This window comes from Stegodyphus dumicola, chromosome 2 (assembly GCF_044657685.1).
Source record: "Stegodyphus dumicola isolate Sdum_Otavi_A_Nest chromosome 2, ASM4465768v1".
Taxonomy (NCBI): Eukaryota; Metazoa; Arthropoda; class Arachnida; order Araneae; family Eresidae; genus Stegodyphus; species Stegodyphus dumicola.
The window spans coordinates 37,219,786-37,241,954 of NC_140769.1; the positions used below are offsets into that span (position 1 = coordinate 37,219,786).

At 32.5% G+C, this 22,169-nt stretch overlaps 1 protein-coding gene across 2 annotated transcripts in view; it reads right to left on the reverse strand.

Moving 5' to 3' along the window:
* Positions 1-13,731: 13,731 nt before the first annotated feature.
* The window catches only part of LOC118180361 (polycomb complex protein BMI-1-A-like), a 109,717-nt gene continuing 101,279 nt past the window's right edge, over positions 13,732-22,169 (reverse strand). For both annotated transcript variants that reach the window (XM_085810590.1, XM_085810591.1), the window contains exon 12: positions 13,732-19,527. In XM_085810590.1, coding sequence (XP_085666716.1) covers positions 18,841-19,527 — 687 coding nt within the window. In that variant the 3' untranslated portion in view covers positions 13,732-18,840. The remainder of the gene's footprint in view (positions 19,528-22,169) is intronic.

A 22,169-nucleotide genomic window follows, 5' to 3' on the forward strand; every position in this document is an offset into this window, starting at 1 on the left:
TCACCACATGCAGTCACAGCAATTCCCTTACATTCACCAAAGGCAACTGTTTGGTGTGGGTTCACAGCGGAATTTATCCTAGGTCCATTCTTCTATGAGAACATTACCCCATGCGACTTCTGGCTATGGGGTTACCTTAAGTCCAAGGTCTATCAAGGAGTGGACCAGGACCTGGCTACGTTGAAGGATAACATATCACGGACTGTACGGGAGATTCCTGCAGACATGTTACTTTCTGCTGTTGTGCATACTGTGCACAGAATGCAATATGTGGTCCACAACAACGGCAGCCACATTGAACCTCATTTGAATGCAAAATAAAAGGTAATTTTTGTATTGATTTGCATTTGTTAACACTCTATTTTCTATTACACAGCGCCAAATATTCCCCTAGCGGTGACTTTTGGAACTAATTTGTTTTTTCGTGGAATCCTTCGTCCCCCGTCTTGTTTAATCTTCCTACAAAATGTGGCGTCATTCTCGCAAATAGATCGCGCTACAGAACACTGGGAGCACTGTCAGTTTAATTATGGTCAACCGGTATTTTTACTAAACAATTAAAAATTATTGTAAGCTGTAAGATTAACATAATTATCTATAAAATTACAATCTCTTTTATCATTTGCACTTCTGCAGCTGAAGATTTTATATTTAAACCTTAAAAAATAGTCCCGGAAATTTATGAATGTTATATCAATTCTTGTTGCTTTTAACTCCCCCGCCCACCAGCGGCCAAGCGGTAACATCGCTGAACACTGGTAGTTTGGTTCGAGGTTCGAATCCCGCGAACGGGCTGGCTGCATGGGTGTTTTCGTGGTTTTCCCCATGTGTAACGTGTATACGAGCCTATTACCCTTAAAAAGTCCTCCACGAAGGCATCCCTTCCTTAAGGCAGATAGCCCTCGAGTGCTTTGCCGTAATCTAATAAACCAAACCAAACTTTTAACTCCTGCAATAATTTTATGTTTTTTAACTCGAAAACAGATCTTTCGAAATACCAGGTGGTTATAATTAGACTTTCCCTACAAACGGCATCCTACGGAGCAAACGAGTGAACGGAATGCATCGAAATTTTGAAATTTTGTATATAGGCTATACACAAGATGTGGTCACAAAATTTCAAAAAATAAATTTTAGATTCAAAATGTCTGTGCTAGAGGGTGCCTTTTTGGGAAAAACATAAACTTTAACAAAATAAACGACCAAAACGGAATACAGAAACAATATTAACAATTGAGAACAAGAATGATGAGTAATAAAATGCAAAACCGTGAAAAGATGTCAGTTGTAAGAGAAAAATGTCGAGTTTTGTACGCTTGGGAAGAAGAGAAAGCCGATGTTTTCGGTCTCTTAAGTTGAATGTGCGTTATTGGTGAGGTTGTTTTACGAAAACAAGGGGAATGCTTCTGCTGCAGTTGGTGAATTTCGTCGTAGAAAAAACCTACGGCGTTTACCAATGTCTACTAAAGGTATCCGGGCTATGATTAAGAGATTTGAAGAGACAGGGAAATTAGGAGTTCAACCTGGAAGAGGCCGTAAATGTGTCACACTCGTAATTGTTGATGCCATCAAGACAGCTGTTGACGCACAGTCACAGACATCAGAGCTTGGAGGCAGTAGCGCGTGTGCATTCTCGATAGACAGGCTATTCTTACAGCACCCAGTGCTTAAATTGCGCCGGAGCACGGTTCTGGTACTTCTCAATTTTTAAGATAAATTACAATTCTAACCCTAAAAATAAGATGAGCTCTGGTACTTCTTTTTATAAAACTGAGTCACAATTTCAAGGAAAAAAATTTAGAATTCCTAACGTTTTAGTTCAACAATAAGCAGACCTTGCAATACTCTATTTCCCTACAAATACGAACTTATGAGAACATGAGACGTTTAACTAAAGTGCCCTCACTCACATGCAGAAACCTTTATCTTTACATTGTTATCGATGGTTACAGTTAGTTATCTTCGCAGGAAGGAAAATTTGTGTTCTTAAACATACGTTAAGTGACAGCGAGTACAATAAGAGTGAAATACTGAGTTAAACTGCTCAAGAACGTCCTATACATCACCTACTACAATCAGAGCTAAAATTGGGCCGGGTCCGAGGCTTCTTAGTTTTTGTAATAAATCATAATTCTAGTCGGAATGCACTGGAGCCCTAAATAAGAAGGCTGCAGCACTTCTTTGTTTAATTGAATAACGATTTCAGTAAAAATTTTATTTTTAGCAATAAAATTATATTAAAAATGGCTTAGTAAATTTAATTTATATCTTTACATTTAATTACTTTAATCTTTAATTATTTCAATAAATTATAATTAATTAGCTAATAATTATCAATTAAATTATATAATAATTATTGATTAAATAACAATTTATAAACATTAATTAAATAGCTATTAATTAATTTGATAACAATTAACCATTTAATTTTAAAATTATTGAGGAGTTTAATAGTCCTTTTATTTATTTACTTTTGCTCCTCTTTGCTGACGGTCTTTCATAGGGCTCCGGCACTTTTGATTTTAGAAATTAAGCTCTGACGGCACCGTCCGAAAAGTATTCAGAAACATAATGCACTACTACCCATGCAAGATCTGCCATACCCAGGAGCTGCTTGATAGGAAAAAGCCACAACGTTTCTCATTCGCAGTCAGTTTTGTTGATCTGTCATGGCCTTGGAAGATTCTGTGGAGCGATGAGGCTCATTTCTATCTCAATGGGACAGTCAACACACAGATTTGCCGCATTTGAGCTATGGAACATCCGCGGATCCACACTGAAATTCCTTTAGTCTCCAAAGGTCTTTTGGGTGGATTCACAGTGACAATCATCCTTGAGCCATTCTTCTTTAAGGATAACAGTGAACGTGGGCCTGTCACATGTTCCATTAAGGGCCGTCAGTACCATGACATGATGCAGACGATTGTTGTGCAGCAACTACAGCAAAGCCAGGCCCTTACATCACCAATTTTGTGTTCTTAAACATACGTTAAGTGACAGCGAGTACAATAAGAGTGAAATACCGAGTTAAACTGCTCAAGAATGTCCTATACATCACCGACTACAATCAGAGCTAAAATTGGGCTGGGTCCGAGTCTTCTTAGTTTTTGTAATGAATCATAATTCTAGTCGGAACGCACTGGAGCCCTAAATAAGAAGGCTGCAGCACTTCTTTGTTTAATTGAATAACGATTTCAGTAAAAATTTTATTTTTAGCAATAAAATTATATTAAAAATGGCTTAGTAAATTTAATTTATATCTTTACATTTAATTACTTTAATTATTTCAATAAATAATAATTAATTAGCTAATAATTATCAATTAAATTATATAATAATTATTGATTAAATAACAATTATAAACATTAATTAAATAGCTATTAATTAATTTGATAACAATTAGCCATTTAACTTTAAAATTATTAATGAGTTTAATAGTCCTTTTATTTATTTACTTTTGCTCCTCTTTGCTGACGGTCTTTCATAGGGCTCCGGCACTTTTGATTTTAGAAATTAAGCCCTGACGGCACCGTCCGAAAAGTATTCAGAAACATAATGCACTACTTCCTATGCAAGATCTGCTTGATAGGAAAAAGCCACAACGTTTCTCATTCGCAGTCAGTTTTGTTGATCTGTCATGGCCTTGGAAGATTCTGTGGAGCGATGAGGCTCATTTCTATTTCAATGGGACAGTCAACACACAGATTTGCCGCATTTGAGCCATGGAACATCCGTGGATCCACACTGAAATTCCCCTAGTCTCCAAAGGTCTTTTGGGTGGATTCACAGTGACAATCATCCTTGAGCCATTCTTCTTTAAGGATAACAGTGAATGTGGGCCTGTCACTTGTTCCATTAAAGGCCGTCGGTACCATGACATGATGCAGACGATTGTTGTGCAGCAACTACAGCAAAGCCAGGTCCTTACATCACCCATTTTCATGCAGGATGGTACACCCCCACATATCCATGAGTCCATGAAGGCGCTATTGCTCCAACACTTCAGAGAGAGAACGTGTTATTAGTTGCTTCTTTCCTAATCCATGGCCACCACGTTTGGCGGATCTAACTCCATGCGAGATGTTGAATGATTTAAAGAACTCTATAACGCTTCATGTGCGAAGCCTCACAACTGAAATTTTGCAGGTGGTCATGCGGAGCATCTTTCCGTACATCGTGCTGGACACGATTAACAACTGCTCCTCTTGTGCAATTTCATCCTAATCTGTACTTATTTCTGCAAACTGAACTATTTTGTATCCCCCTTACCTTTACTTAATGTGGATGTGGCTCGATGACAAGGTGATCAGAAACTAGTCAATAAATGTAATATTGTTTCTATATTCTGTTTTGGTAGTTTGTGATAAAATTCCTGTTTTTCCCGAAAAGACAACCTCTGGTGGATATTTTGGAACTAAAAAGTTTTTCGAAATTCTGTGAACGCATCTCGTGTACAGCCTATATGCAAAATTTTGTTGCATTCCGTTCACCCGTTTGCGCTCTAGAATGCCGTTTATAGAGGAAGTTTAATTATAACCATCGGGTATATTTCCGATTTTCAAAATTTTGATAAGGTAAAAATTAAACAATGCGAGTAATTCAGACTACGAACCTTCAGAATTTAAAACTTTCTTTTTAAATCACCGAATTCAAATTTTCCAATTAGCCATAATTTATGAGTAAGTTTCTAATTTTGTTTCAAAATAATGTTATTTTACATATGTAAGCTACTTGAATTAATTACCTTGATTTTCTTCAAAATTTCTCAGAGTCTAACAGAAGCAAATTAACATTTGCTAGTTAATTTTTCTTTATATGTTTTCATTATATATATATCTTACAGTAGCATTTTACATGCTCTTAATTTATAGCTCATTTCCTAGCCAAAAGTTATGGTTAAGTTACATCTCAATGTTTTTAAACTTTCTAAGTTCACTAATTGGTTTTTCCGAAATAACTTCCCTTTATGTTTAAAGAATTTTCAAGCACTAGGTTGTTTATGTGTTTTCCAAATTCAAATTATGAAGTGTTAGTCTATAATTTGAGATTTACAAAAGATGCTTTTCTTAATTTGACAACCTTGTTTTCAAGAAGATAGAAAAATCTTATAATTTTTATCTGCTGCCTATACATAAGTAGGGGTAAGTAAATTTTGCTATCCAAAATTCTGTGAGCTTTCAGTGAATAATCATGAAATTAGGGTCCCTACAACATTTTTACAATAATGTTTCTATGTGTGCGATGATTTTTTAATCATATCTCATAAAATAAAATCCAGAAATTTTTATTACAGATCTTACTATTTATTGAAACAACAAATTAGATTTTATTTACAAATGATCAGTTGGAAGTAATACTTTCGTTTCAAAACATGGAAATTGCAGCAGATCATGTGCTGGCCATATTAGATTTTTTTATTACACAGGTTATCATAAATTAAGGCAAAATCACAAAAATCACGATTACTGAAAAAGTTACATGTAGAATTTTATGAAACTTACCCACAATATACAGCACATAGTAAGGTATCAAATAACATAAAAAGAAATTATCAGACAATTATGGTAGTATAGAAATTAGCACATGTATAAAATGAACAAATCAAAGGTGTCAGTTTGCTATAAGAAAAGTACCTTCAATATGGAATATGGTCGCTTCTAAAAGCAACACAGCTCATACAGCGATGTGTGATACTTCCATTTATACGCTCTATCAGTTCCATAGGAAGCGAGAGCCATTGCTCTTGCAAAGCAGTTGCAAGCGCGGCAAGGGTCTGAGGAGACGGATTGAGAGCAGCTAGACGCATCCCAAACGTGATCGATAGGATTCAAGTCCGGGGATCGAGCTGGCCACTCCATGCGCATAATTGTTTCCTGTTGAAGATAATCATCTATGATGCGAGCCCTGTGTGGTCTTGCGTTGTCGTCCTGTAACAGGAAAGCATCACCTATTGCCCTGGCATATGGACGCACATAAGCATGAAGGATGTCATCTCTATAAACCGGAGCATTCACGGTTTCCCTTGGAAAAACATGGAAATTTGTGCGTCCACCCAAAGAGATGCCACCCCACACAGACACTTCCTCTTCCATTTGTATCTCTTTCACGGATGTTTGACAGATGATAACGGGTTCCAGGTTCTCTCGACTAAACCTGGACTTATCCGTAAAAAGAATAGCTCTCCATTGATCAGGCGTCCAGTAGACATGTTGTCGTGCCTACTGCAAACGGTCCCTCCTATGGCATGATGTGAGCGGCACCAAACGGCTGGTCGTCTTGCATATAGACTACCTTCGTGAAGCCTTCTACGCACAGTTGACGTTGACACTAACCTTCCAGTGGCTGCAGCAAGGGAGGATCTAAGAAGAGTCAGAGTAGTGGTTCCATTCCTGCGTGCACATAATGTCAAATATGGGCCATCGGCGCTCGTCGTAGCAGTTGGCTGAACCTCCTAGATGCCGAATCTGTGGTTTGAAATTGCCCCCAAAGTCTATGAACCACAGAAGGACTCACATTTACCATCTGGCCACTTCTGTTTGACTTTGTCCTGCCTCTATTGTCCTAATGGCTCTCCATCGTAGTTTTGCAGGCAAATGATACCTGGAGGTCATTCTTACGAATTGGCTATCTCAGATTTCTGATGTCACTATGACAGTGAAATATGTGGGCTTATTCTCAAACATGGACTTTTATGCTCCTCGTAGATGACGTATTCCGACTGCAGCGCCACTAATTTGCATATTGCAGTTTATTCAGCTACTCTTACTTGCCTACATATTCAAATTTTACACGATTTGTCTTATTTTTGAGGAGTTATCGCTATTTTTCCGTAATTTATGATAACCAGTGTAGTTGTCTTCATGAAGACTAATGTGAAAAGATGGTAAGTATCTTAAGGACATAGTGAAGAACTAAATTTTTATTCCTTAGTCTCTTTTATTAGCCAAAGTTCCTCTTTGTTCCTAATACTCCACTGAAGGAACAAAAGCACAATTTTGTGTACTGAAATTTTAGTCTTAGGAGTCAGAACCATTCTTATCAGACCTACATAAATACATTAGTATTTTTGGAACTTATGCACAAGTTTTATATTTTCAGGCAGTTCACTCATACCTACAGCATAAGGAAAAATAGATTAATATATAGTCATTTCTAGTCTAGAAGGACTGCTTTTAAGGCTTTTTTTTTAGATCTCAGCAATATATTGTTACATATGGCTTTATTAGAAAAATCAATCCAAGCGTATAAAACAGCTCAAGTATCACACACGAACAACGATAAATAATAAAAATGAGCAAACATTTATAAAGTAAGAATCAGAATAAATGAACATGGGATGGGAACAAAATAAAAATTTAAACAACAAGGAACGGAACACAAGAGGTGTAGTCTTTACAAAGAGTGCATGAATGCTCTGGCATTCCAATATAGTTTACTTATCTCACCACGTTTTTGAGACTTTATCTAGTTCTGGGCACGTTAGGAAGATGCTCTGCATTCATGATGCCAGAATTGCAAATTTAGCATATACTAGATGGAAGGATGCCAATTTTATTAAGATGATGTGCCATGCAATTGTGACCTATTTGCAGTCTATTCCCACAGCCTCTTTATGGGGTTTTTGACAAAACTTTTTCAATTTTTCTTGAATGTTAGCCTAGGATTTGCCTGTTGATTTTGCTGCTTGGTCAGATTTAAGAATATCCATTAATTTCTCAAAAATATGCTTTTTAAGTAACTCTGGAGGAAGTGGTTTGTTGTCTTGTAGCGCAAGTGTTCCTATCTTGGCAAATGAGTCTGCTTTTTCGTTACCATCGATACACACATGTGAAGGGATCAATTGAAAAACGACTGTTTTGTTCTGTTTATAAAGTTCAAAGTTTGTCTTATTTCTGAGATAATGTGGGTATCTGTGTCATGATAGCCTGGATGACTGCTTTGGAATCGAATAAAATAACTGATTTAGAGAAACAATCGATCTTTATCCTGAGGTTTTTCCAGAGCCAGTGAGATTGCAAGGACCTCTGCATCGCTGGTGGTAAAAATGTAATGTAACAACATATAATAGAATTCTTATACTAACTCCAGCTGTATATAATTCCATTTTGCATCTTTTCATCCTTTAAGCTTTGATGCCAATATCTCAGCTTGAGTAGAGAGCCATGGTTAAGAAGACAGCCACACTGAATTCTGGTATAAAGCAATATAATGTATCAGAAAAATTCATACCACAAAATAATTAAGTCACTTATATTTCTGTAATAAAGCCACTGTTGATCAGTTTAATTTGTATTCCTTCTTAATTAAAAAAACCCATAGGTTTACCTGTTTGCATATGACAAAGGATGTTCTAATGCAGATTTAAAATGGCTTGTATTTTAACACAAGTAAATGATTACTGTGCAAAAAGTTTCATACTGTTTTAAGGAAAAAAAATCGCACAAACCTTCTTAACTTCCTGTTATTCTAGTGACTACTAATGTACTCTGGACTAATACACCTTTTGAAACATTATGCAATGCTTACAACCACAAAAATTATAATGTAAATATTCCATATAAATTTAATCAGACTATAACTAAGATTTCAGTTTTATAATTGAGCAAATCTTTTATTTACAATGCAATCATCATATAGTGTACATAAATGACATATACAATGGAAGTAAATTTTAGTACAAAAATATACTTTCAATAAATAGTACAATAAAAATGCATGTAAAAGGGATTAAATGGAACAAGTACATAACCAGCAGTAACTTGAAGCACATGCAAAAAATTTCACTGATGATACTGCTAATTTTTGTACCTTATCCTGAGGTGGGGGAAAAACAGGAACTTCTTTGGTAATGAGTACATATGCAAATTAATACAGAATACTGAAATGGGAGAATTCATACATACATAGTATTATTTAATTAGATGCCTACATATTTATTTAACTGAACATAAAATATTACCCTCCTCAATAAGAAGGAGGCAATTAATCTGAGCATTGATTCAAAAAAAGCTTTATTCAAAAAAACTATTAGAAGCAAAATATTAAAAAAAAAAAAATCTTTTGAATACACAAAAGAAATGCTAAACTATCAATTTAATTCTAATATACATGTAATGCATTATTTCTAAAATATAATCTTTTTTTTCCGATACTCAGAACTCTGGTATCCGTTTTGATTTTGCGATCCACATATTTAACAAAGCAAGAAACTAAGACTACTAATATCAGAAAAAATGCAATGGCTACATTGTGTGGTAATAAATTGCTTAAAAGTTTAGTTCTTATGAATTTTAGATGAGCAGAAAAATTTTGAATAAAGCTTTTCCAAGATATGTCAGGTTGCAATAAAAATGAATAAAAAATAAATAGCTGCTTCAGAAAAAGACCAGTATTTTTACAAAATTTAATAATTAAATATTTCATTAAAGATAATACACGTCATTATATACAACCATAAGAACACCCAATTTTTAAACCAGGGATGCACATAGTCAGTAAAGACAGAACAAGACTATTAATTTTTAAAGAAGGGGGGGGGACTGGTATGGTAATTAGGAGACCATTATTTTACCGTTAATGGTATATTTAATTTGATGTAATTCTGAATTAAAACCCCAGTACTTTGCTTCATTAATTTCATCCATCTTTTACCAGGTATGTTTAAGTAATATTTATATGTAAACTACTTATAAAAATATACAGTGGACTTGTGGGAATAGACCTTTCATTCTTTAAGAAATTGCCACAAGACTTCATGATGAGGTATTTAATCATCCCTGCTTTAAAAACAAAATCACACTTTTACATTTACTTATTGTCAAATACAAAAATGAATAAAGTTCATTAAAATTGCCATACAAAAATTGACAGAAAAAGGTATGAAAATATGAACACTGGAAAAATTTGTAGATGCAAATACATATATATAAAATGAGTGTTTTACAGATATTGAGCAATATTATTGCTGAAAATGACTCAGCTTTCCATTAAATTACTAAATAGGAGACAATTAAAAAATTTATAAAATATCACTGAAAACATGCAGTAATAAAAGTTGCTGTAGCAAATGATGCAATGAATGCATGATAAAAATCAACTGGCTTCTGTGAAAAATTAACAAATAAATAACAAAATAATGACAGTTAATTTACTGCTCCACAGTTTAGGATACAATGGAAATTTCTTATTTGTAAGCAGAACCAAGAAAGAAACCAATTTCATGCTATGCATAAATTCTGAAATAGATTGTTATCAGTGGTACTTAATACTTTTACTCTTGTAACCATATTAACACAAAAAGCAGAAAAACTTAAGTCTAAAGACAGCAGAATCTTATAATGAAAATATTCATTTACACAACAATGACTGTTTTAAAACAATCTATGTGCAGAGGTTTCAAAATTAGGTATTACATTATCAACTACATATTATATGGCACAGTGGATATTCAATAATAGAAATATGGCACACCCATACCAGAATAGCAGTACTGAAACTCAGCGCTTAAGCTTCAAAATGATTACCAAATAACTCCGGCTGCCAGATAGAGCCCCCCCCTCAAACTACAGTCTAGGAATGAAGACTATAACACTCAACAAAAAGTAGGTACGCTATAAATATGATTTTCTCCCCAAAAACTGAGATTCTTGCACATCACCCGCTGGCTAGGTAATCACATGTTGACGACGTTATATTCATGTCGTCCACGATCACACATTCGGCCTTTGAGTGTTTGTGGGGGATCAGCATTCTATCTAACCTAAACAATAAATGAAGCCTCATTAACCCTCTAAGTTGCAAGGCCGTATGTATACGGCCTAGAATATTTTTTGTGATATCTGTAAGAATGTAGATATACATGCATATTAAAATATGTCAAAGAAATTAAGGCAATATATCAAAAGAAAACAAATCCAGGTATGAAATACCAGGAGAATTTTTACTTTAATATTAAAAAAAATTGTTCTCATAGTAGTAGCGAAAACCCTGGCCGCTCAGAGGGTTAATGGCATATCTTCTTAGTAGATTTAAACTGAGGATAAAAAATCCATAATTGCCAAAGCCCCACTGATTCCCGATCTCAGACTTTGTACTTTATGATTCCATTAATATTCAAAAATAGAGACAGATTTGGATGCATGACACTTTGACAAAGGTTACTGATCAATAAAAGATTCAGATACTTTCACGTAATGCAGAACTACTACAATCTTATAACATAATATGAAAATAATTTGGCATACATTATTAATTAGGATTTAAAATTACTGAACTTCTGAAAAGTGTAATTGTCAAAATTTCAAACATGCTGAAAAGTAAAAGGAATGTTTTCTAATCACAGTGCTATAAATGAAGTTCCCAGGTTACAGATAACCCAACTTATTTAAAGCTCCGCATTTAGGAATAGGCTACCAAAGTTTGCTGAAAGTATAATTTTCATTTAAATAACTGAAATTAATAAGAACTGGTGTCTTTGATGCACATAAATAAACCCATGTGATGCGAATGGTTTACCGGTACACCTTTACATGCTAGCATCTAGTCTCAATGTTTACTTTCATTTATGTAAAGCGTAACTTTAATATGAAATATCTGATTTCATGAATCATCTTATTCTTATGACCATATCTCCAAATCAAAACAAATTCTGACTTTCTAAAATCATTTTTAGGTTTATGTTAACTAGCTTTTTGCCTAAACTGACTGCTTTCTGTAAGATATTTCAATGACTTACCTTCTGGAAGTATAAAAAGTCTATTAAATGCTATAAAATTAATTTTAATACTAAGCTTCAGCAATACTAGGTTAAGTTTATTGAAAATATCCTTAAAAAGCTTCTTTCTTTTATCACCTATCTAAATGTTATATGTGAAATTGTTTTAAAGTTCTTTTTGGATTAAAGAGCAAAATAATTTCTTCAAAATTATTTAAGTACAGGGCTAACATGCCTGTAATTACAATATTACACTGCATTATTTTTATTGAATACAAATTACTATATGATTAATCTATATCAGTGGTTCTCAATGTTTTCTGCCCCATGCCCTCATTCACTATTGCTAGAAGATCATTCCTACCCCTTCCTTTCCAAACTTGAAAATTACATATCAACATTTATTTAGATTGTTTTCTGACATGTTTTATAAGTTAAACAACAAAATGCATAAAAAATATTGATAAATACCAAAATTTGAATAATATTTTTTTTTTTTGGATATTTATAAATAAACTAAATACACAACAGCTAAATAAAAGGTTGATAACATCCCCTGTAAAACTAAGAAATCCCCCTCCGAGTTGAGAACCCCTGTTACATATGCTGTTCACCAAGGATTCTATTCTTAATACCTGCTCAAGAACTTATTTTACTTGTAACCCAGGGGCAACATAAACATATCAAGGAAGAAAAAATTAAACATTTTTCACCAATTTGTTAAAAAAAATTAAGAGTCTATAAAATATAAAATACCCTTAAATTTTCCAGTCCAGCTGGACATTTAAGGAGACCAGACAAGTAGGAAATTCATAACAGAAATATGAATTAAAAAGTAGCAACTAATTGGAAATACAGTGAACTCTCTCATGATAAGTATCTTTGAATGTGACTTGTATTTCTGAGAATACAAACAAACAATTTTACTAATAGTTACACTATTTTCTAACAAGACTACTAGATGATCTTCAAATAAATATGTAATAAGACAATCATAAAAATTTCTTCTTCACTATTATACTAAAACATTTTTACACGCTAAATAAAGAGTTAAGTTTCCAATTTTTAATAAAACATCAATTAATCATTAAGTTTTTCCTTCTTCCGTGTTATTCTATTTATGATACAAGGTTCATTCAGATGTCACGATACAGCATTTTTAAATGATTTAATCTAATTCTGAATTATTTACACTATTTTCTCCCATTTCCAGACTTCAAGATAATGACTTTATAATACATCAGTGATTAAATTATGCCACTGCAGTTCCTTTTTGCTTAAGTAGCAATCTGCAAATATGCAAGAGATTTTCCAATTTAAACTTTTAATCTTAGACAAACTGATTACGATATCTGGGGGGAAGTAAAAATATCATATATATGATTAAAAGGTATTGAACATGCTATCACATTATTTTTAAAAGCTAAAACAGTTTAAAAAACATAATTCAATCACTGTTAAAGCATAAAATGCACAATTTACCAACATAAAAGAATAAAAAAAACTGAATGAGCGGGGTAAGAGAGAGAGAGTGTGTACATATGTATAAAGTTTGAGTACATTTGGAAAAAGGATTTCTGATTATCCTATCTAAGGAAAGGGTGTAGTAAAGAAATTAATGGTGTAAAAATAAGTAAGCCTTTTGTATGGTAATCCTAAACAAATAAGAAAAATCGAGATTTTAAAAATTAAAGTCAACAAAAACCATAAAAGCAGCAGTGAAAAATGAACACATGAATCTCTGTAGACATAAAGGCAAAACATACGCAAAACAAAATATTAATCTCCCTTATTTATCACTTCAAACAGAACTTGTCAAGGGGGTAAGTGTTTGAAGCACTACAGTCGGTCAATTAACAAGTTCACTATGTATTTATTATACACATTTGGTGCGGCTGATTGCAACCAAAAATGGAGGTGCACAGCTACAGGATATAGCAGGCACTAGTTTTTTAGTTTTGCAATATATATGTATATATATGTACATAAATCATAAAAAAATCTCTTCTGAATCCATCTTACAATCCGTTTTGGAAAAAGAAGACCTTTATTTTGTCCGTATGTACAGATATTACACAAAAACATCATTCAAAATAGATATTTCTGTTGAAATATGACACACCCAATTTTTTTATTACATCACTTTATTAACTTCATACAAGGGAGTGAGTGATTAATTCAAAGAGAAACTCAAACTGATAAATTTCATTGAATGAATAGATTAATAAGCAGTGAGTATGACAGATATTACTGCAAACAATTAATGTTTTGTACAGTCAAAAGTCGTTAATTCGGACACCCATAATCCGGACCTCAAAGCTAAAAACTTTCTGCGCATGTGGCGCGTTGACACATGCGCATAGGCGTTTACGCGTGCGAGTAAGAGCTCTTACAAACTGCGCATTTGCGTGTGCGCAAGCGCAGAATACGTTTTCGCATGCGCGTTTTATGTATAAGGAACGGTATAAGCTAAAATTATTTATTTCAGTTAATGTTGATGATTGCGTTGTTCCTTAATTTTTGAATTGGATGCGGCTTATTATTTCTTGCAGACTGTAAGAGCAATACTATAAAAGTAAACTTGAACTTTCAATTATGTCAAATAGAATTTCCGAATCTGGAGCTCCCAAAGGATCATACAAAACGAAAGTATGTTTCGAGGTCCATCAAACAAAAAATGGATAAAGACATGAAGAATGTGACAGAGAGGTTAGTGAAAACGAAAAAATTTCGATTGACGAGTTAGTCGGTATTCTCGGCACAGCAATTAACGGGACTTGAACAGCGGAACTTTGTAACTGAACAAAAAATTATGTCTGTTTATAGAATTAAAGAGAAAGTATTATCACATAAAACGAAGCAACTAAAACAACTTACATTGAAAGAAATGTTTAATAAAGTAAACAAATAAATATTAAGCTTTTTTTTTGTAAATTTTGATACCCTTTAGATCATAATTGTTCTTTATTTCATAAATTATGGTTTCATATTTTTAATTTTAGAATTTCTGCATGCCATGTTACGCGATTTAAACTGATGATGTATAATCCGGAATCGCCGAAGTCCCGTCGAGTCCGGATTAACGACTTTTGACTGTACCTTTCTTTGCTTTACACGATATACTTCCTGCATTAAAAAATATTATTCACATATAGCATTTAAAAATATTAATAAGATATATTTTCTGCAATATTATTTGCTAATTATCATCAATTAAATGATAATTTTTATTAACAGAATTTAAAATCTTATTTAAATTCTGATTACCTGATTATTCTTATTTACCCTACTTCAGGTTAAAAAGCCATAAACTTGGTAAATCTATTATGTAACAGTCAATATTTACAAGAATATGATCCCAGCAGAAACCAAAATCTGTGGAACTATCATCAAACTTTTCAAAGAGAGTTCACTGTACTTACTTTTAATTTCTCTTAATAGTAGTTCTAACTTAAATTTGTAGTATTTCATCTTAAAAATACATTTATTTGAGTTACAATAAATTTCAATAGCATTAATTTAAGCTTAAAGGAAAACATGACAATATGTCAGTGACTTAGAATACTACCATCTTTGTACATCAAAATATACACATGTAGGAATGACCAAAAAATATTTTGTTATGCAGCAACAAATTTACAAACTTTATAACTTATATTGATTAGAAATAACCTGATAGCATCAAAAATCTTAATCTGAACTTTTGACACTTGTTTCCCCTAGAACACAATACTTGATAAATTTTTCTTGGTAAATTTTATTTAATAAAGGGGAAACATCCAAATTAACAGACATTGACAATATAGAAATGGCAATCATAGAATGAAAACTTAGTGTATTTCATTACCCCCTAAATGGTAATTTAGTTAAGTACAAAAATAAGTACAACTGCACATGGCCTATTTTCAAATTTTGTTTATGTGTGCTGTTCCAGAAAAAAAGAAAGAAAATTCAAGATAAAATTAATGTTTAATTTGAGCAATACATTGCATAAAGATGACTATAAATATATTTCTACAATTAAAAATATAAATAAAGAAAAAATTGGAATTTTTTAGATACAAATTTAGCAAATCAATAAAAATATTTTGCCTTTCACTTCATGTCAAGTCCATTTACCTCAAGATTATTTTACCCACAATTAGTTTACAAATCTGCCTAAAGGGGCAGTACATATTCAAAATAGTCAAGCTTAGCTTGATTAGTTTATTTGTGTCATTGAATATTTACTGCCCCTTCTAGGCAGATTTACAAACTAATTGTGGGTAAAATAATCTTGAGGTAACGGACTTGACATGAAGTGGGAGGCAAATTAAAATTCGTTAAATTTATATCTAAAAAATTTCAAAGGACCTTTTTTTTATTTTAAATTGTAGAAATATAATTATAGTCATCTTTATGCAATGCACTGCTCAAATATATTAATTTATCTTGAATTTCCTTTCTTTTCTTCTGGGGCAGCATATGTAAGGAAAATTGGAAAATGGACCATATAATTAGTGGTTATAACAATAGCTTATAGGAAAATTCTTATCACAGAAGAGGCAAAAAAAAAAAGTCTACACTTTTAAATTTTACAACAAATAATGAGCAAGCACATTTCAAGATAAACTGTATGTTTCCTACCACAAAATTAAACGGGGAAAAATCAAATCTCAATTTAGCCACTTATTGATTTAATATGACTGAAAAATTATTCAAATATGAAAGAACACAAGAGATAATGCTAGTTTCAAAATGATTATACTTTTAATCATTTCATAATTAATGAACTTAATAATTAGGTTATATTCTTCAGCAATACTTTTTTCTCGCTAGCAGCACTGCTGATGTGACATTGCAAGCAACCTGAGATCAAGTGACAAACACTGGTTTTTAGTAATAACCCAACATTCATGCAGTTATGGAGATTCTTATCACACTTGAACCTACAGAATCACTAAAAACTGATTTCAAATGCAACAGAAAAATTACAACAACATGAGTCTTAGGATGGCAGATGTTCAAAATGGCAAAACTGTTCCACTTATTAAACTAGGGTATTCTGACCCAAAGAATAACTAAACAATTCATTCCATTAAAGAGGAAGGGAGGAAATATATAGTATAAACTTGTACGAAACATATATGAAAATACATCATAAAGTTAATACTTCTCCCAAAGGACAAAGCTGTTTCAGCCAAATGTTCAAGTAAGCATTCAAAATTATACAGTCAAAAGTCGTTAATTTGGACACCCACAATCCGGAATGATCTATAACCCGGACCTCAAAGCTACAAACTTTCTGCACATGCACGTAAGATCTTTACAGCTGCGCATATGCGTGTGCACGTGCGCATAATACGTTTAATGTATAACGGACAGTATAAGCTAAAATTGTCTAATTATCTATTGCAGTTAATGTAGCAGATTGCTATGTTCCTTTATCTTCGAATTGGATCCGGCTTATTATTTTTTGCAGACTGTTAGAGCAATTTTATAAAAGTAAGTTGGAACTTTCAATTATATCAAATAGAATTTCTGATGCTGGATCTACAAAGGAAAAGCATCTTTCGATGTCCATCAAACAAAAAGTGGAATTGCTGCAAAAAACGGATAAAGGCTCCTTTGTTTCTCTAACCATTCCGAAATCTGTTTATCAATTTCACGTTACTCTGCGGCGAGGGGGGGGGGGAAACGCCGCGGCGCGCAATAAATTGGAAGTTGATCTGTCAGCACTATCCTTATCTTCAGGGGAGATGTTTTTATTTTATTTGGCATATAATTCCTTACTAAATGTAGTATTTCATCTCGATGTACTCTGTCTTTGATATGATTTAAATCAAATTCCTCGTCATTATAATTCGCTTCCGATAGTGAAGAAAGTGACACGTAGGCTATTGAAAACGAAAAAATTTCGATTGACAAATTAGTCGGGATTCTCGACACAGCAATTATAGGACTTGAACAGCGGCACTTTGTAACTGAACAAGAAATTATGACTGTTTATAGAATTAAAGAGAAAGTATTATCACATAAAACGAAGCAACTTACATTGAAAGAAATGTTTAATAAAGTAAACAAGTAAATATTTTGTAAATTTTGATACCCTTTAGATCATAATTGTTCTTTATTTCATAAATTACGGTTTCATATTTTTAATTTTATAATTTCTGCATGCCATCTTACCAGATTTAAACTGAAGACCTATAATCCGGAATCACCGAAGTCCCAACGAGTCCGGATTAACGACTTTTGACTGTATTATTAAGCCATTAAAGCAGAGGGTAAGTGGAATGTTACACACCAATTAATACAGTAAGACCTGTTAAGAAGTTCAGAGGGTTAAGAACTGCATTGAGCAGGAAGATTTATTACAAGCTAACTAAAGCAATAAGATATTTTTGAATAATTTAACCACCAACAGTTAAACTCAATTTACAAATTCTTACAATCATTTATAATAAATTTATTATGAAAGACATGCTATAGTTTTGGTAAAACTAACTTGCTTTAGAAGAAGTCTTCTTAACTCAATAGGCTACTGCAGTTAATTTTCTGTGGCATAGGATTGGTCAGTCAGTAGACTAAAATACACATTAATACCCGTGTTAACGATTTTACTGATTAAATCACTGACATAACATGTTCAAAACAGTTCAACCGGAAAACAAAAATGGTTGAAACTTCTGACCTAAGGAGACATTCCATTACGTATCATAGTAATTGAATGGTAAGACATCGGTCATTTGATTAATACTTGACAGATTATATATCTTTAAAAGAAATAAATTTTTGAAAATAAAAGTTTTATGCATATCTTTTTAAAATGTACTCACCAGAAAAATTTCACACATTTACATACTTTTGGTGTCAGGGACTTAACACATAGGAATTTCATACTTGTTATAAAAGTAAATTTGTACCTCAGGAAACCATTAAAAAAAAGAGGATTATACTTCAATATTCATTTGCAAATACACCTAATATTACATGATTAATGAAATCCCCAGAACATTCATTTTTAATAGGAAAACAATTTTAATAAATTTTTGAACTTTATAATATTTAGTCCCATTTTAAAGAACAAGTAGGAAACCTAAATGGAAATTTACACATGAAAAAAGGTGGCAGATTTTCAGAATGGGTCAAGAGAACTTCTGTGTTACCATTTTATTTCGCAACTGGATGACACCATTAGCATTTGCACCATTAATACTGTTTACATTGAACAAAGAATGTCTGCCAACATACTTTGAAGATTTCCGCCTTGTACGAGCATTACCATAGATGTGCTGAACAATGTTCATATCAAATTTGACTTTTTTTTTGCTATGAAAACCATTTACAGAAGTTAAATTTTTCGATGGTATTTTGTGTTGATGAGATGACTGAGATAAATTTTCAGCTGGCAGCTGATTCTTTTCTGAAAATGAATCTAAACTGTTTATCACTGGTAAATTTCTGGTGGAATTCAGCAAAGCAGCAGTTTTTTTCATAACACTTTTAGACTTAGAATCAGAAACCTTTATATTATATAGTTTAACACTACAGTTATTTTGCAATGCAGCACAATTTGGCTTGTTCAATTTAATATCATTTGGTTCTTCAGCCATCTGTGGAGATGGAGGAGGAGAAAGAGATGAATGAGCTGCTGCGATAGATGGGGTAGGAGAAACTACAGTCACATTTGCTTTAATTGAAGCAATAGCTGATGGATCTATTTTTGGCTTTGGAGAAACAACTTCAGTCTTTCTAGACTCTTCACTGTCAGCTTTCAATGGTTCTTTATCTGACAATTGGTATATTTTATAAAATAACCTGAGAGGGCCATTCTAAAATGAGAAAACTGGCATTAAAGAAATATTTGCATTACAAAATACAAAGTAATCATAAAATTTTAAGTAAAAATTTTCACTGATATACCATATAGCAATTAGTAAAATTTATGTATTAAAAAAGAGACTAAAATAATTAAATGGCTTTGTACATTTTTAATATCTATTCAGGTGACAAAAAAAATTTGCTAAAAGTAAAAAAATTAAACTATTAACTCAATTTGTTTCATACTGAATAGTCCCATATAAAGCTTTCTCTCCCTCAATAAATACTGTTATTTTCAGTTTTGCTTTATTAATAAATGTTAAATTAATAACATTAAACACACATTTAAATTGTGGTTCATATCTCCCAATAGGCAGTTCAACTTGCCACTCAGTCAATAACAAAAAAGGTAGAAAGAGAATGTGTATTGAAATGATAAAGCTTTTCTAAAACTATCATACTCTCTTGCTTTTTGCGACATCTGTCACTAATTCCAAAAATATTACTCTATAACAAAAATGAATTTTCCATACATAAATTAAAGATCTTCGAATGGCAGTAGTTACCGGTGACCAAACAAAAGCCCATTGGATGAAAGCGCACGCGACTAAAGCCCACACTGGGATAATTGCCCATGCGACTAATACCCACATCGATGAAAGCGCATGCTGATAAAAGCCCACACTGATATATATGCTACGTTAAAAATAATATTTTTCCCCTTTTTTCTTCAGCTTCACAAAGCAGATTCATGAATAAAGATAAAAATTAAATTAATAACAAATAACTGAACAATAAATTTAAGTAGCAGAACACATTTCATTTTGGGCTCCAATAAATTAAAATCCTATATGCATATAGAACAGAGAGTCAATCAAAATAATATAATTAAAAACATATATATGTATGTATAACTTCATTTTTATATTTACGCGACAAATGGAAGTGCCCTCGTATAAGTCCGACAAAGGGAGGTGAAAGGGAATACTGGCCACACTTCTGCTTTTAATTCTACAAAATTATAAGGGGTATAAAATGGATGTAAATTTTCGTCATATATAGAGAATAATTTAACACTGCAGAAAATTTTGCATATAATGAATTTAATATGGAGAATTAAAGCCAAACTTTCATTTTAACGAAAAAAAAAAGTACCGTACTCTATTATGATTAAGAAAACATTTGTGTGTGCTATCACAAACACTGTTTTAATGGTGAATTAACAGCACGATTTCAAATAATCTAATTAAACTTTGACAACTTGGATTTTACATAAATTAATTTCATTCCCACTTGAAATTTCATTTTTAATCATAATACTTATTACTCGTAAAATTAAAAAAGTCATAGATATTTTGGATTTCCTGAAAATGTGTGTTGTTTTTAAGTGGGCATTCATATTGTGGGCTATTGTCATGCAGTTTTCCAACTGGCCGCTGGCTATTCCAGGCGGGAAATTATTGTGTTCCTTTTCTTTTGCCCCCAACTGTGTAAAAAAGCAGTTAACCCATTAACAAGCCCGCCCCTTAGAATGAAATGCATTGAAAATGGCCGTGTTGTCAGTCAACAAACCCCTCCCCCCCAAAAAAAAAACGCTTTCGTTTTCTGAAATCTCTCTAAGATGGCCCAGCCTAGGGCATATGTTTGCTTCCCCTTAGTGTGATGGATAAGCCATAAAATTGCCTCCTCACTATTGAATGGCAAGAAGTACTTGTTGCATTTAGTTTCATCTTTCCTCTTTCTTTGTACTTGTAGCTTGTGTAGACTTGTTTCTTTCAATATGTGACGTCGGACTTTTCCGAAATCTTTTTAGAATTTTAGCTTCCAAGCTTGTAAATTTTCACTTATTCGACATGTTTTATTGGGCAGCATTTTAAGAAAGATCATTATTTATTTTGTTACACATTTTTTTATTATTTACTTATCTATTTTATTTAGTTTTAGTAGGCCAATTTATTTTGGGAAATTAAATTTTAATCCATTCTTTTACGACTCAGTTTTCATCACATTACAAGTCCATATATATTTACAATGAGAGTACAATATTTATATTTTAGCTCTGAATTTTTTCCACAAGTTGTTTGTTAACAGTTGAGCTCATCCTCATAAACACTTGATCTTTTCAGCATGGAATTGGCAAGCAATAATCTTCCTAATGTTTTTCGGGATTTTATAGCATTTTCTAGAATTTTGGTAGTTTTCTACAAATATTTTGGTAAGTTTAGCTATTATACAGTTACTAATGTGGAATTTAAAACCAAAAATGTATTCCTTCGTCGATTTGAGAGATTGCATTTCGAATTTAAAAGGAAGTTTAAATGAATTTGATACAATCTTGCCACAAACTAAAAAGAATTATTTCTCTGTGTTGAATGAATTTTCTCACTTTTCAGCATTTTATACATTAAATGCATAAAGCAGACACGCACAAAAATCCTTTTGATTCTTATGGTTTCAGTTAAATGAATTGTAAAATATATATATATATATATTTTAACTTTCGAAATGTATTTGCTCGTTTATGCATAAATTTCAGATCGTGGGACTTACAAATTATATGACTAAATTGCAGTATTTATGCTAATAACTGAAATTATAGTACTGAAATGACATAGAATATAAGAATAATTACAGTCAATTTAAATAAATATCT